This window comes from Montipora foliosa, chromosome 2, assembly GCF_036669935.1.
Source record: "Montipora foliosa isolate CH-2021 chromosome 2, ASM3666993v2, whole genome shotgun sequence".
Taxonomy (NCBI): Eukaryota; Metazoa; Cnidaria; class Anthozoa; order Scleractinia; family Acroporidae; genus Montipora; species Montipora foliosa.
In genome coordinates this window covers 8,484,351-8,500,995 of record NC_090870.1, presented here as the reverse complement: position 1 = coordinate 8,500,995, position 16,645 = coordinate 8,484,351, and the positions used below count along the sequence as shown (strand labels likewise).

At 39.9% G+C, this 16,645-nt stretch overlaps 1 protein-coding gene and 2 non-coding genes across 3 annotated transcripts in view; all 3 read left to right on the top strand.

The window, feature by feature from the left end:
• LOC137989133 (uncharacterized) overlaps positions 1 to 4,687 on the top strand; it is an 8,114-nt gene extending 3,427 nt beyond the window's left edge. Inside the window, exons 3-5 of the mRNA XM_068835004.1 lie at positions 434 to 799; positions 1,658 to 1,720; positions 3,009 to 4,687. Coding sequence (XP_068691105.1) covers positions 434 to 799; positions 1,658 to 1,720; positions 3,009 to 3,316 — 737 coding nt within the window. The 3' untranslated portion in view covers positions 3,317 to 4,687. The remainder of the gene's footprint in view (positions 1 to 433; positions 800 to 1,657; positions 1,721 to 3,008) is intronic.
• Positions 4,688 to 7,328: 2,641 nt separating this feature from the next.
• Trnal-cag (transfer RNA leucine (anticodon CAG)) lies at positions 7,329 to 7,412 on the top strand. Its single transcript has one exon. It is a non-coding gene; the product is annotated as a tRNA-Leu (tRNA).
• A 7,031-nt stretch (positions 7,413 to 14,443) lies between these two features.
• Trnal-cag (transfer RNA leucine (anticodon CAG)) lies at positions 14,444 to 14,527 on the top strand. The gene has a single exon. It is a non-coding gene; the product is annotated as a tRNA-Leu (tRNA).
• The last annotated feature ends 2,118 nt before the right edge of the window (positions 14,528 to 16,645 follow it).

The window sequence follows — 16,645 nt, the reverse complement described above, 5'->3', positions numbered from 1 at the left end:
CTTCTTGACTTGCGCTTTTCTGGACAACTGCTGTATAACTATATCTGTATAACTATACCTTTTTATGGAGGAATACAGCTGCGGACATACTACATTGGTATTAAGACGGCAAAAATATCCTCATACCTCATTCTTGCATAGTCGTGCTGAAGGATTATTGCAGCCCTTTGCTAGAAACCTTGAAAAAACGAAACAAAATTTATCTTTGCAACGACGAACCATTATTTGTCTTTTTTGTTATAAGTTACTGCCTTCAAAGGTCGAGCAGTTTGAAGCTTGATTATGGCACCATTCCTAGGTCGACTGTTAACAAAACAAATCAGTTGTCATGGCAATAAAACCTGGATTATCGTTAAAAGTGCCTCAAATAACTCGACCTAGTTATTTTGCTTTTCTTAAACAATTACAAAAGGAAAATTCCTGTCCTTTTCAGTCGTTCATGTACAGGTTATTTCCGAGGAAATCGACGATCCTTCTCTGGACAGGAAATACCGGGTCAAGGTTATCCGTCCATTTAAGATTAGCAGCGACGTATCTGAAGTAAGAACTGTATGGATACGAAACGATTCATGTCAGTGTCATCTGCTTATACCGGAGAAGAGATATCTTCTGATGGGTCAGCTGACCATGCACGAGGGCTCAACCAAGACCATCAATGGAATAGAACTCGGTCGAGATAGTTACGTTGAGGAATGGCGAGAATCAATGATACGAAGGATACTGGAGATAAAGAAACGGGGTTGTCTACGAATTCCAACATCACAGACGCCGAAAGTGGCAATAACACCACCTAGTGAAGGTATTGGTCACGTTTTAGAAGAGGCTTCATTAGGGGCATCTTTAGTTAATTGGGACATCTCCGTCGTAACAGGGCATATGCAGATTAAATTTTGAAAGCTTATCAATGAGAATATGGTGATCTATCAAAGATTGTAATAATACCATGATGATTTTCTTTGGATTTCAAAACTATGTTAACAAAACACTGAGTGACCCACATTTTAAGCCTTGATTTCAAAAAGACACCTCTTTATTTTAACTGTAATTTTCCTATTAATGACGTCAAAGGCTCACTAGTTTAAGAATGCAATACGTGTGTACGCCGCAGAATTAATATGCAGCACGGGGGTTTTGGGCTTTCAGACTTTTAAACTCACGCTTTGCATATATAATAAGCTGCGTTCACACGCTGAAATTTTAAGCTAGTGAGCCTCTGACGTCACTTTTCCCTGGATCCAACCGTCTGAGGTCCAATCGGTCAGTTTTAAACGTGAGTAATGGCAGACCGTGAAATCCAAAACTTACACTCAAAGTAAACGGCCTTTGGATAAAAATCAAAGCTCAAAATTTTTGCCAGTCAGGTGTTAAGCAAACACACTTTCAAAATCTGAAGGAAAAAAGGAAGTGGTTTTTTTTATCACAGGGGCACTTTAATTAAGCGATGTAATAACACTCAGTGCAAACATCACAGCTTTCATTGCTTCGTGTTGTATCATGTTTCATATTAAAGAGACAATTAGAGCACTCCTTTTGCTCTAAGCTGGTATATCTTTAACTGTCTTGTCAGTGAGTCAAAAGAGTTTCGCTAGAGTACTTGTGCAAATGAACCCGCGGTGATAACAGTTGTATACCAAATTATTTCCTTTGAATTGTTTAGGGAAATGTCCTCCTTGCCGGATATCAAAGAAACGAAACAGAAACTACTGCCAAAGTGACTTTGGTAAGTTTGTATACAGTCTTCTCTTTGTATATTAAATCCAGCGATTGGCCTCGTACGGGCGATAAATGGTTTGAAATCAACGGGGAGCACGATATGAATTAAAAAAAAAACCAAGAATAAACTTCTTTTAAATATCTCAGGCTATAGGCGGAGTAGCGGAAGGGCGAGAACATTGACGATGCTGAAGACGATCTCGAAAACGATAACGATCATGATCATGATCACGATCACAATCGCGTTCGCCGTGACGGTCACAATCGAGATCATTAATGCAATGACCATCACAATCACGATTGCAATCACAATCACGATCACAATCGCTATTGCAATCACGGTCACCATAACCAAGAGGACTGATCATACCGATGAAATGCCTCAAAATTTCGTAAGTCCCAAAGCAATCCGGAAAATACGACAAGACCGTTAGCGGCTTTGTAGCAACCCTCTTTAATCTCAGGCTGTGAAAATACCGCGTTTAAGAGTCAATTTCTCTTAAATCAATCAATGAGCGAAATTTACCAATCCAATTAAAGTTTGTGCGCGTGCACCTATAAAGTGTAAAGCGTAAAATACGAAGCTGGTTAGACATGTTCTCATGTGTTGTAAATGGCTATGAAAGGGTGACAAAAATGGCCATGACCGTTTTAGAAACCCTTTTTAAAACCGTCAAGGACACCAATGGCGAAAGCAAAGGCGATGGCAATAGCGACGAAAGATAGCGGTACCTTCTCAGATCATGGCATAAGGGCAACACTTGGTTAACAAGTTTAGAATTTTGCAAATTTCGGTTTTAGTTACCTAAAAGAGCAACAATAACGAGCATGCATAACTGGTCACTTAGTCGTGACCAGTTAAACGTTAGTTTCAGAATTCAAACCTGTGAGAAGCAGCTAACATTACAGATCTACTCGACCACTTGTACTTTAAGTACTGTTTAACAAACGACCAGGAGTGTTTTACCGGGTTTCAAACCGCGAGGCAAATTAGACCCAATAAAACTCGACATGTAAGTTTATTAAACGGCTTCAAAGGCATTCCACAAAATGCGTGTCCCTCTGGAGTCCAGACAATGGCGCAAAATGTGAGGGGATGATATTAGCGTAGCATTCAAGAAAAACAGGCCGGGCCTCGTTACTATTCTTTATACAAAGAATTCTAATGAGGAGTGCTTTATCGGGTTTAAGGCTCACGCACGTGACGTTTTATCGGTGTTTTGACAGGCCGTTAGGTACTTGAATTGTTTATGAGTTTTGAAATGTGATTTAACCCTTATTTTTTTCTTCATCAGTAATCAAAGCGAGAGTAATAGCATCATCCTTTGACAGCATATCGAGGGAAAGGACGTACGTAGTCAAGATAATAACTGTCTACAGGAGCCTAGTTAAGATCAGGAAGCGACAAGAAATACATGTACAAAACGATGATTGTCACTGCCCGTACCTTTTACGTGGCCAGCTATACGTTATAATGGGGACTGCCGAGAGAATTTCAAGAACTGAAGTTCGTTTAATGATTCCGCCACGACCATTTGTGAGGTTATGGGACTCCAATATGCGTACCAAATATCGATCTCTTAGCGGTATTTGTGACAAGTAAAATGCAGAAGGGAGAGGAGGATTTCACACTATTTCAGCCTGACACTGAAGAGCAAAAGGCGACTATTTTTGTCGAATGGATTTAATGTTTTAAAATGACTAAACATTTTATAGAAAAAATTTCCTTGGCTACTTGGCTTCATTGTTAAGTTAACAGTTAAAATTCTCTACTTGGACATATCCCAATACATGTACAACTCTCCCCCCTCCCCCAATGTCATTTTTGGGGGCGGGGGCTGGGTAAAAGAGGTGTGTTATGGGATTTGTGCAAGTAGAGAATTGGCCATTTTCGAAATATCAATATATTCAGCTTGATAGCGAGGCAGAAAAGAAAAACAGTAGAAACGCTTTGGAATGAATGTGAAAAATATCGACATATCATCTATTTCTTTGGTGTTGTTCAACAGTTTTTAGTGAGTATGCTGCGTCCAATTTTACTTTTTGAGCGCTTTGCGTGTCATTTAGTTACCTACAATTGTGTTACTTAAAAGCCCGCCTTCAACCGCCTGGCTTTTGGACAAAGATTGTTGTTGAGGGCTCCCCAGGACAGTCACAAATGAGTCTATTTTTAGAATACCCGTTCCCGCGAAAATCACGTATGACATAGCTTCTTATGATTGATTAAAATTGGCGGCCCTTTGTTTGTTTCGCACGCAAAGTGTGTCTAAAAATAGCTCCATTTGTGACTGTGCTGGGGAAAGACCGCAAAGTGATAGATAACACTCTTATCTAATTCGCTCTTGTTTCAACCGTTTGTTTTGTCATGGAAATTCGAGTTGCTTATCGTAGCGATCTCATTGGATGAATTTCAGCACGGCGCACATTGCCTGTGGGGTAAACGTGGGCCTTCAGTTCGTTTAGCATAAAGACTGGAACATGACGCGATATACATCGAGACGAATTATCCGCTTAGTCGTCTTGGTAAACGCACCAAATAAGAAAGTTCATCTAGAATACGTTTTGTACTCGTCTTGATTCTTGACGAGCTCAGTAAACAGACGCACTAAAGATCATTGCACAAATTCTTGCCAGGTAGATAATGGGTCTTCAGGGTAAAAACCGTCATTCTTGCTTATCTTCTTTTGCCAGGCCTGACCGTAATAAAACTCGCACATCAAAAACTGGTTGCACGCAAAGAGGTTTAACAGACTCATTCCTGTAATCAAAGCAAACAACCCTTAAGATTTGGGTTCCTTCTGCAGGTACCGGAGCACAGATTACGTAAAATAAAAGAAACAAAAAACAGAAAACAAAATTACTCCAAATAAAGACTAGTCCCTAGTGACCAAAAATACAATGCTTTCCGGTACATGCAGAAAGACCCAAGATTTGCGATTGAAATTCTTGTCTTTGTTTATGAGTGGTTTCATCGAGTGACTCCCTCTTGCTTTAATAGATATTTCAATTTAATATCTTCTGTTCATTCTTACCCTAATCGTCAGCCTCTAAACCTAAATTTGTTTATGAATCCACAGGCGCCCCAAGCTCATAACGCGATTTTGCAATGCATAACTATTATGTAGTAAGAGAGTTTAATGGTGAAAAGAGTTAAAAAATAAGTCAAGTTGAAAAACGGAACGTCTTTCTGTAGCAATATAAACTTTCCCTACCTCAAATATGTTGTCCACTTTTGTTTTGAGTCGATTCATTAGCTGATATAGTGAAATCAGTACTCGTTTATAGTGTATAAACGAGTACTTAACTTAATTTTTAACTCTTTTCGCCATTAAACTCTCTTACTACATAATAGTTATGCATTGCAAAATCGCATTATATATGACCTTGGGGCACCTGTGATGAATCAAGTTAGGATGAATCAAGTTAGTCTCTTCATTTTACTAGCGCGCGTCTCTCGAATGCACTGCTCGTAACTACTAAACAAATTACATCCTTGCAGTAGACCTTTATGCAGATGTGGCGGCCATTTTGATTTATATTGTTTCAAATAGCTATTATTGGATGCGTAGGGGGCAAATACTTATTAATTTACCCCCTGAGCATCACATAATGTCTTTTGCAACAACAGAAACAATAGAAATCTAAGAGGTCTATAGACCGAATGTATAAATGGCGGTCAAATATATATTCTTTTGTTCATGTGCCAATTAGACTCACTAGCCTCGCTTGCATGGACAAAATACAAAAGAGATGTTGCTTGAGAGCGAGGCTAGTGAGTCTAATTGCCATACAAACAAAAGAATGCATTTTGGCCGCCTTTTTTGCATTCGGACTAAAGATTTCGTAAGTATGTTAAGATTGTAATGATGGATATTATATTAGTTTTCCACCTTGATTGTTAAGTTTTTCCCTTTTTCTCTACTATTTATTCTTTAGTAACCTAATTGATAATTATAATAGGCCATTTCCGAGTTTATGTCTGCCTCCTCTTCAAAGCGAGTCTAAGTGCGAAGTTTTTGTTATGAAAATTAGTTTTCATTCATATGTAAAGTAGAACTAATTACCATCACAAAAACTTCGCACTTAGACTCGCTTTGAAGAGGAGGCAGACATGAACTCGGAAATGGCCTATTATTTTTAATTTTTTTTTTCCTTTATTATTCATATTTTCAATTTGGGCATAGTTAATAGAGCGGAATGGTTATGAAACCCGACAAATTTATTTGTTGCAGGTTAAGTTCTCTTTTTTGGCCTTGATCGTGCACAAAACACAATAGTTGATTACTTCGTACTAAGGAACTAACCAACAGAAACGTGTCAGTCACGTAATTTATGCATAGTGTATGAGCATAAAACAAAAGATTGTGCACGGTCGGGGTTTTTCCAACCTAAATCTTGGTATCTTTGTTTGCTCCTTTGATGTTTGCCGATCCTCAAAACCAGTCCCATCTACTAACTATGATTTGGGGCACCTACTCGATTAGTCTCTACTATTTTAGGTGTCCCCAACTTGCACACAATTATTGTATTTCTAGCTTATCTCTTTGTAGCGGAGCGCAAGAGCGCATGCTCATGACGTAGAAAGGACAAAAGGTTTGTTCGAGTGAGGGCGCTACTCAGTCGCACTCCAATGTAAAGCTCTCTAATATAAAATGCGACGTAAGTTTCGACTTCAAACTTTATGCCCTTGACAAAATAAAAAACCGAAAGTCGTGGTAAAACATGTACGCACCTATCTAGAGGTTGCTATTTATTTCTGAATTACCCGTGTGTATATGGACACTTGTTCCTCCATGAAGATGGCCATTTTAGCGTGGACGTAAGGCTTCTCAAGTTGAAAATGTTTGAGGAATTAATATTCAGAAGAAGACGCCACTTTTAATTTTTCAACTGTCATCGTCATCAGTTGCATTGTGAGGAATTGGAATTGGACTCCTCAAAATTAGGATATTTGTAACTATCAGACCATCATTAAAGAAAAGGTAATTATATATAATTGTAACCTTTGCACAATGAAGTTTACATTTATATTTTTCTACAAAGAAAACAGGAGCACACACTATCCATAGCAACAGGTCTGAAGTTTGTCTTTAAACAATAAATGACGTCGTGTGTGGAATTGAGAAATCGTCATTCATTAAAATTGAGGCTTCTGTTATAATCTCCATCTTGGCATACCAACGACTTGTGGCAGGTTAATTGACCAGGGGTGCTTAGTTTTTGCGTGCTCTATAAACAAACTAGGGGCACTCTCCATTCCACCTTTGATTTTAAAAGTTAAAGTTCCATGCAGCGAGTTGGGTGAATTCAAGTTGGTCTCAATGGGGATGGCACCTCTCTGAAAACGCGTCAAGCAATTGATCATTTTTGTTGGATCTGTTTGGACTCTATTGTCAGTTTGGACAAAGATTTATTTAGACCTCAAAAAATGAAGGATCGAGTTGTATCCTCTAATCTTTTCAACCAGAAGTCCTACGTTCGTGTTTGACAAACACAGTAGGGTTAAGCTTGTGCAAGGGTGACTTTTGTCAATAACGGGGACCCAATTAAGACCAGGAAACTATAACTTTATGAAAATTTTTAAGGGCATTAAACATTCGCCGTACGTCGCGAATGTCAGGATGGCCGAGCGGTCCAAGGCGCTGCGTTCAGGTCGCAGTCTACAGTAGTAGGCGTGGGTTCGAATCCCACTCCTGACAGGTAAATTTTTAAAATTAATTAAGCAACAAAATTCCTGAATTTCTGACAGAGGAGTGCTCGTAGTCTATTATTTTACTGTCTCACAGCACCTTTCCTCGATTTTATCAGCGTCTGCCTCTGCATCTTCGGAATTGTTTGATAGTTCCGTACTATCTGCGCAGTGTGGTCCTTACAGCAGACGCCCGCGGAATGTCGCCAATAAAGATTTAGTACCCCCCTTTACGGCATTCGGCCAGTTAATTCGGGTGCCTACATTAATTTCAAAGTACCCGCTTGCGAACTTTGTGAAAGAGGCAGGTACGCGTAGTCAAAAACTATGCCTGCTATTCAAAATAGCGAACTAGCCCACGTCCTTCGATGAATTCATGCCATGTTCATTTGTGCCCTTTGTTTTATAATCCCTTCAGAAGCTCCTCAAACAATCGTCAACTGGGCATTTTCTTACTTTTCTTGTTTTTTTGCGCGCTTAGAGGCACTGAGGCGTTTGCTTTAGTGCTGGTTTTTACTTGCGCCACAAGTATACTGAAGAAGGAACGTGTTGATCATCAAAATCCCTTCTTTTCGCAAATGGCATATATGAACAACGAGTTAATTAAGGCGCTGTTATACTATGCAAATTTAGTGTAACTTAATTGTCTCGCAAATGGTTGGGACAAAAGTTCTTACATCGCGAAACAAGATGTTTGACGGGAGTTACGTAAGGGAACACTAAATTCTACTTTACGCTAAGGCTTCTGAAACTTGTCTCGCATATACTTTTTTGGCCGCTGCAAGGTATGTTACACTGGGATATGTTTCGAGCGTCTTGTCTCGCCACGGCATAGCGAGACAAGTCGCACCAAAAGTTGCTCGGTGTAACAGCGCCTTGAATGTGTTCGCATGCGCGATGCTTTGCTTGTGGCGGCAGCGAAAGCCAGTTGTCGAGGCAACTGGCGTAATGGCGTTGCGTATCCATGGAGTTGAAGATAACAAAGCGCGACAACTTGTGGATTCGTGCGCGAGGATTGCGTCACAATAGTCGGTTAGTTTTCAAGGAAGCTGAAAGAGTAGTTCATGGTCTACCTGGTAATCCATGAGTTTACTAAGTTTCTTTGCACCTTTTAGAAGAAGAAGTTTAAATTTAGCGAGAACGAAAACGTAAGTGCTTAAATTAAAACTGATATGCCTAGAGCAATTTGAGGCAATATTATCATCGATCCGAACCACATAGCACTTTGGCGTATAAAAGACAAGAACGGTTACTTCTTGCTGTGCATGCTTTTGAGAGCTCAATACTGGTGACAAAAAAGGCGATGAAATAGCGAATCCATCTGCCAACAATGCCGGCAGGGTTAACTTGAATGAAAGGAAAGAAAAAAACTACTTTTTGAAATGATCTACTATTTTTGTTGTTTTGTTGTTGTTATCTATCGATTACCGTATCGAACGCTCTGACATGCAGTGAGCTACGAGAGACTGAGAAATTTTTCTCACTGTCACCTCTCGAATCCTCTCTTACTTATCAATTTTATATCTACTTTGACTATCACAGAGAAGATCTCGAAAAGGAGTTTAATAGAAGACTAAGAATACTAGATGAACATCAGGAAAGAGTGCTTGAACTCTGGTGAGAAAACGAATTAGTGTATTTATATTCTTTCCTAATGGAGCTCAGTACATAATATTAACAAGTATATTTTTGGCTGCTATGTCCATGTGTCCGACCGACAGCAATTTCTCTTGTCTTGCACTGCTATGGTTCGGTTCACTTCAGTGCGAGCAAAGTATGGGAAAAACTCCATTACTCAAGAGTAAGAATCTGTTATCAGAATAAGCCATTTTACAGTTGTTTGCTCGGTGACCTAGCCTGTGAATGGCTTCGAGGCTGCCGGTGGCCTTGTCTTGATACAGACCTCACTGCTTTTATCATGTAAATTGTGTTGTTGTAATGCTAATTAGTCTTAATTAACATGAGAAAAGCACAAAGGTTTATACAAACAGGGTCACCGGCAGCCTCGCTTCCATTTTTAGGCCAGGTAACTAGCTACAACTGTAAAATGGTCTATTGGCCGTTCCGAAATTCAGCAGGGAACTGGGGCGAGTTTCAAATTTTAACTAATCGATGAACTGATACCACCACATGAAAGATCATGTTAAGATTGGTCATTTGACCAAGTATGATGCTTTATGGGTGAACGGAGACCAAGTTATGAACCTTGAAATACGGTTCAAAATCCATACAGGCGTCTCTTGACAAAGCGTCCCCCAAAACCATATAAACTCATCAGTTTAGTGACAACTGTAAAATCCCGTCATGTGCCTACAATTTGAAAGAAGCTGCGATGAAAATCGCTATGTTTGCCCATTTTAAAGAGTATCATGGAAATCATAAGAATTTTAAGAGTTTATATGGTTTTTGGGGACGCTGTATCAAAATTAGAGACGCCTGTATGGATTTTGAACTATGTTTCAAGGTCCATAACTTGGTCTCTGTTCACTCTAAAAGCACCATACTTGGCCAAATAACCAATCTCAACATGATCTTTCATGTGGTAGTGTCAGTTTATCGATTAGTTAAAATTTGAAACTTGCCCCAGTTCCCTGCTGAATTTCGGAACGGCCAATTGTCCCTATCAGCGTCAGAAAAACGTTTGCTTTTAAAACCACATTTTGCGGAAAATAAACAATAGACCGAATCGGCTAACTCACTGTTGTACCCATTTAAACCTCCCTGGGCAACAAAGCGAAATTTGCATATTTTATTCGAACAATTGACTCTTTTGAAGTATATGTGGAACCGACTGATGAAGCGATCAACGATAATTTCCTTCCAGTTCTCTTTGGCCAGATGGAACCCCTCCCTGATGAGTTACGAGAACTATTCACCCTACTTCCAGCACAAGGGGGTATGGGTATACCAGGCCTGAAAGCTGAAGCCCCACAGCAATACGCTGCCTCAACGTTAATAACAAACCATATGTAGCAGCTATACGAACGCAGAGCACCTTCATGCCAGAGGGTGAGCAAATTGTGGAAGACCTGAAACGACAACACCGGTCACTCAAATTGATGGCAGCGGAATCGAGAAGAGAGCGGCCGTTGATGCATCTCTCTCACCAGACTTGCTAAAGTCAACAATGCAAGCAAGGGACAAGGGTGCAAGTTCGTGCCTCAACGCCGTACCCCTTGAAAAGCAGGGCCTGTCTTTGAATAAGCAACAATTCAGGCACTCGATGCTCTTGCGTTACAATCTGCAACTGGACTATTTGCCGAACCATTGCGCGTATGGAGATCGATTCACAGTCAACCATTCCCTGTCATGTAAGAAGGACGGGGGAAGGGGGGGGGGGGGGGAAGGGGGTTAGACGTTGTCGCACAAAGACACGGTGACATACGGAACCTTCTCACGTCTCTGCTCAGCAAAACCTGCAAGAATGTCGAGGTAGAGCCCCACTTCCTACCGATCGACAATGAGGTATTCGACCAAAGATCCATGGTCACAAGCCATGAGGGGAAAGAATGCTAACTTTTCCTTTTCCTTTTCCTTTCCCCAAGAATGCAGACTTTTTTGATGACTTTATTGTTAATGCAAGGAAGGTGGACATTTTTTAATTTAGTTTTTACAATGATTTTTGGGTAGTTTTTAGTTTTGTAGTAGACCGTGTATTTTATTTAGTTCTGTAGAGTTTTTTCAATTTTGTAATAAAGTTTTATTAGTTCTTTATAGTCAAAAAGCTTTGGGCAATTTGACGCTATTATGGACTATTGTATTGTGCAAAACATGAGCTTTATTTTTCTACTGTTTTGGCACTAAAATGGCCGTCTTATAATGTGAGTGCATTCGTTCAGCTGATTCGTTCGATTTACAAAGCATTGTTGCTAAATGGACACTGAAATGGCTTCCATCCAAAATCGCGCATCGCCCCGAAAGCGCGTTCGCGGAGCACCATGGGTACGAATATGGTACCGTACGACCGTACGACCGTACAGTACGTACGTCCACCCCTCCATGATTGCTAATGTGCCCACGTGATGCCAATGTGCATGCCACGTGATGCCAATGTGATGCCACGTGATGCCAATGTGCAATGTGCCAATGTGCCAATGTGCCCAATGTGCTCACGTGACCATATCGCGGGCTCAAGTTTAGAGCTCATCGAGGTCGGCTTTTTTTTCAGGTTTCCCGCTGACTGGGTTTCGATTGGATCACAGGCTCAAGCGATTATATAATCCGGGGCTTTTTAGGCTTGGCTAAATCTATATATCAGCACTACACTGTAGGACAAATGGTTCGCGCACTTATAAAACTGCAGGATTTCAAACGGCCATGAAATGTCAACCTTAAGTGGTTTTTATCTGAAAGTCGGCATTCTGACTAAGTCAAATAACTTGGGTTCCTTCTGCAGGTACCGGAGCACAGATTACGTAAAATAAAAGAAACAAAAAACAGAAAACAAAACAACTCCAAATAAAGACTAGTCCCTAGTGACCAAAAATACAATGCTTTCCGGTACATGCAGAAAGACTCAAGATTTGCGATTGAAATTCTTGTCTTTGTTTATGAGTGGTTTCGTCGAGTGACTCCCTCTTGCTTTAATAAATATTTCAATTTAATATCTTCTGTTCATTCTTACCCTAATCGTCGGCCTCTAAACCTAAATTTGTTTATGAATCCACAGGCGCCCCAAGCTCATAACGCGATTTTGCAATGCATAACTATTATGTAGTAAGAGAGTTTAATGGTTAAAAGAGTTAAAAAATAAGTCAAGTTGAAAAATTGAACGTCTTTCTCTAGCAATATAAACTTTCCCTACCTCAAATATGTTGTCCACTTTTGTTTTGAGTCGATTCATTAGCTGATATAGTGAAATCAGTACTCGTTTATAGTGTATAAACGAGTACTTAACTTAATTTGTAACTCTTTTCACCATTAAACTCTCTTACTACATAATAGTTATGCATTGCAAAATCGCATTATGACCTTGGGGCACCTGTGATGAATCAAGTTAGGATGAATCAAGTTTGTCTCTTCATTTTACTAGCGCGCGTCTCTCGAATGCACTGCTTGTAACTACTAAACAAATTACATCCTTGCAGTAGACCTTTTTGCAGATGTGGCGGCCATTTTGATTTATATTGTTTCAAATAGCTATTATTGGATGCGTAGGGGGCAAATACATATTAATTTACCCCCTGAGCATCACATAATGTCTTTTGCAACAACAGAAACAATAGAAATCTAAAAGGTCTATAGACCAAATGTATAAATGGCGGTCAAAATATAATCTTTTGTTCATGTGCCAATTAGACTCACTAGCCTCGCTTGCATGGACAAAATACAAAAGAAATGTTGCTTGAGAGCGAGGCTAGTGAGTCTAATTGCCATATAAACAAAAGAATGCATTTTGGCCCCCTTTTTTGCATTCGGACTAAAGATTTCGTAAGTATGTTAGATTGTAACGATGGATATTATATTAGTTTTCCACCTTCATTGTTTTGATTTATTAATTTTTTCCCTTTTTCTCTAATATTTATTCTTTGGCGCAATACTTTTAACCTAACTGATAATTATAATTATTTTTAATTTTTTTTTCTTTATTATTCGTATTTTCAATTTGGGCATAGTTAATAGAGCGGAATGGTTATGAAACCCGACAAATTTATTTATTGCAGGTTTTGTTCTCTTTTTTGGCCTTGATCGTGCACAAAACACAATAGTTGATTACTTCGTACTAAGGAACTGACCAACAGAAACGTGTCAGTCACGTAATTCATGCATAATGTATGAGCATGAAACAAAAGATTGTGCACGGTCGTGGTTTTTCCAACCTAAATCTTACGGTATCTTTGTTTTCACCTTTGATGTTTGCCGAGCCTCAAAAGCAGTCTCATCTACTAACTATGATTTGGGGCACCTACTCGATTAGTCTCTACTATTTTAGGTGTCCCCAACTTGCACACAATTATTGTATTTCTTCTAGCTTATCTCTTTGTAGCGGAGCGCAAGAGCGCATGCTCATGACGTAGAAAGGACAAAAGGTTTGTTCGGGTACCCCCCGTGAGGGCGCTACTCAGTCACACTCCAATGTAAAGCTCTCTAATATAAAATGCCACGTAAGTTTCGACTTCAAACTTTATGCCCTTGCCAAAATAAAAAACCCACAGTCGTGGTAAAACATGTACGCACCTATCCAGAGGTTGCTATATATTTCTGAATTACCCGTGTGTATATGGACACTTGTTCCTCCATGAAGATGGCCATTTTAGCATGGGCGTAAGGCTTCTCAAGTTGAAAATGTTTGAGGAATTCAGAAGAAGAAGCCACTTTTAATTTTTCAACCGTCATCGTCAGTTGCATTGTGAGGTATTGGAATTGGACTCCTCAAAATTAATTTGTAACTATCAGACCATCATTAAGAAAAGGTAATTATAATTCTAACCTTTGCTCAATGATGTTTACATTAATTTTTTTCTGCAAAGAAAACAGAAGCACACACTATCCGTAGCAACAGGTCTGAAGTTTGTCTTTAAACAATAAATGACGTCGTGTGTGGAATTGAGAAATCGTCATTCATTAAAATTGAGGCTTCTGTTATAATCTCCATCTTAGCATACCAACGACTTGTGGCAGGTTAATTGACCAGGGGTGCTTAGTTTTCGCGTGCTCTATACACAAACTAGGGGCATTCTCCATTCCACCTTTGATTTTAAAAGTTAAAGTTCCATGCAGCAAGTTGGGTGAATTCAAGTTGGTCTCCATGGGGATGGCACCTCGCTGAATGCGCGTTAAGCAATTGATCGTTTTTGTTGGATCTGTTTGGACTCTATTGTCAGTTTGGACAAAGATTTATTTAGACCTCAAAAAATGAAGGATCGAGTTGTATCCTCTAATCTTGCCAATCAGAAGTCCTACGTTCGTGTTTGACAAACACAGTAGGGTTAAGCTTTTGCAAGGGTGACTTTTGTCAATAAAGGAGACCCAATTAAGACCAGGAAACTATAACTTTATGAAAATTTTAAAGTCGTTAAACATTTGCAGTTTTTCGCAAATGTCAGGATGGCCGAGCGGTCCAAGGCGCTGCGTTCAGGTTGCAGTCTACAGTAGTAGGCGTGGGTTCGAATCCCACTCCTGACAGGTAAATTTTTAAAATTAATCAAGCAACAAAATTCCTGAATTTCTGACAGAGGAGTGCTCGTAGTCTATTATTTTACTGTCTCACAGCACCTACCCACGATTTTATCAGCGTCTGCCTCTGCATCTTCGGAATTTGTTGTTCGTACTATCTGCGCAGTGTGGTCCTTACAGCAGACGCCCGCGGAATGTCGCCAATAAAGATTTAGTACCCCTCTTTACGGCATTCGGCCAGTTAATTCTGGTGCATACATTAATTTCAAAGTACCCGCTTGCGAACTTTGTGAAAGAAGCAGGTACGCGTAGTCAAAAACTATGCCTGCTATTCAAAATAGAGAACTAGCCCATGTCCTTCGATGAATTCATGCCGTGTTCATTTGTGCCCTTTGTTTTATAATCCCTTCAGAAGCTCCTCAAACAATCGTCAACTGGGTATTTTCTTACTTTTCTTGCTTTTTTTGCGCTTAGAGGCACTGAGACGTTCGCTTTAGTGCTGGTTTTACTTGCGCCACAAGTATACTGAAGAAGGAACGTGTTGATCATTAAAATTGCTTCTTTTCGCAAATTGCATATATGAACAACGAGTTAATTAAGTTGCTGTTATACTATGCAAATTTAGTGTAACTTGTCTCGCAATTTGTTGCGACAAAAGTTCTTACATTGCGAAACAAGATGTTAGACGGGAGTTACGTAAGGCAACGTTTCACGCAACTCGTTTTCGATGATCACATGAGGTTAAAGGAACATTTTCATTGACTGTTGACGCAAACCGTCGCGATACGAGTTGCAAGACAAATTTTACACTGTGCAATGCTTGAAGAATTCTTTGCAACGTTTCGTGAAACGTTGCGAAAAGTAGAATTAAATTCTATTTTACGCTACGGCTTCTGAAACTTGTCTCGCATATATCGTTTTGGCCGCTGCAAGGTATGTTACACTGGGATATGTCCCGAGCATCTTGTCTCGCCACGGCTTAGCGAGACAAGTCGCACCAAAAGTTGCTCGGTGTAACAGCGCCTTGAATGTGTTTGCATGCGCGATGCTTTGCTTAAATTATGCTGGTGGCGGCAGCGAAAGCCAGTTGCCGACGCAACTGGCGTTGCGTATCCATGGAGTTGAAGATAAATGAAGCGCGAGAACTTGTGGCTTCGTGCGCGAGGATTGCGTCACAATAGTCGGTTAGTTTTCAAGAAAGCTGAAAACAATCGTTTGGTGCTACAGAGTAGTTCACGGTCTACCTGGTAATCCATGAGTTTACTAAGTTTCTTTGCACCTTTTAGAGGAAGAAGTTTAAATTTATCGAGAATGAAAACGTAAGTGCTTAAATTAAAACTGATATGCCTAGAGCAGTTTGAGGCAGAATTTTTGTTGTTTTGTTGTTGTTATCTATCGATTACCGTCTCAAACGCTCTGACATGCAGTGAGCTACGAGAGACTGAGAAATTTTTCTCACTGTCACCTCTCGAATCCTCTCTTACTTATCAATTTTATATCTACTTTGACTATCACAGAGAAGATCTCGAAAAGGAGTTTAACAGAAGACTAAGAATACTAGATGAACATCAGGAAAGGGTGCTTGAACTCTGGTGAGAAAACGAATTAGTGTATTTATATTCTTTCCTAATGGAGCTCAGTGCATAATATTAACAAACATATTTTTGGCTGCTATGTCCATGTGTCCGACCGACAGCAATTTCTCTAGGGTGTCTTGCACTGCTATGATTCGGTTCACTTCAGTGCGAGCAAAGTTTGGGAAAAACTCCAATACTCAAGAGTAAGAATCTGGTATCAGAATAAGCTATTTTACAGTTGTTTGCTCGGTGACCTAGCCTATGAATGGCTTCGAGGCTGCCGGTGGCCTTGTCTTGATACAGACCTCACTGCTTTTGTCATGTAAATTGTGTTGTTGTAATGCTAATTAGTCTTAATTAACATGAGAAAAGCACAAAGGTTTATATAAACAGGGTCACCGGCAGCCTCGCTTCCATTCTTAGGCCAGGTAACTAGCTACAACTGTAAAATGGTCTATTGGCCGTTCCGAAATTCAGCAGGGAACTGGGGCGAGTTTCAAATTTTAACTAATCGATGAACTGACACCACCACATGAAAGATCATGTTAAG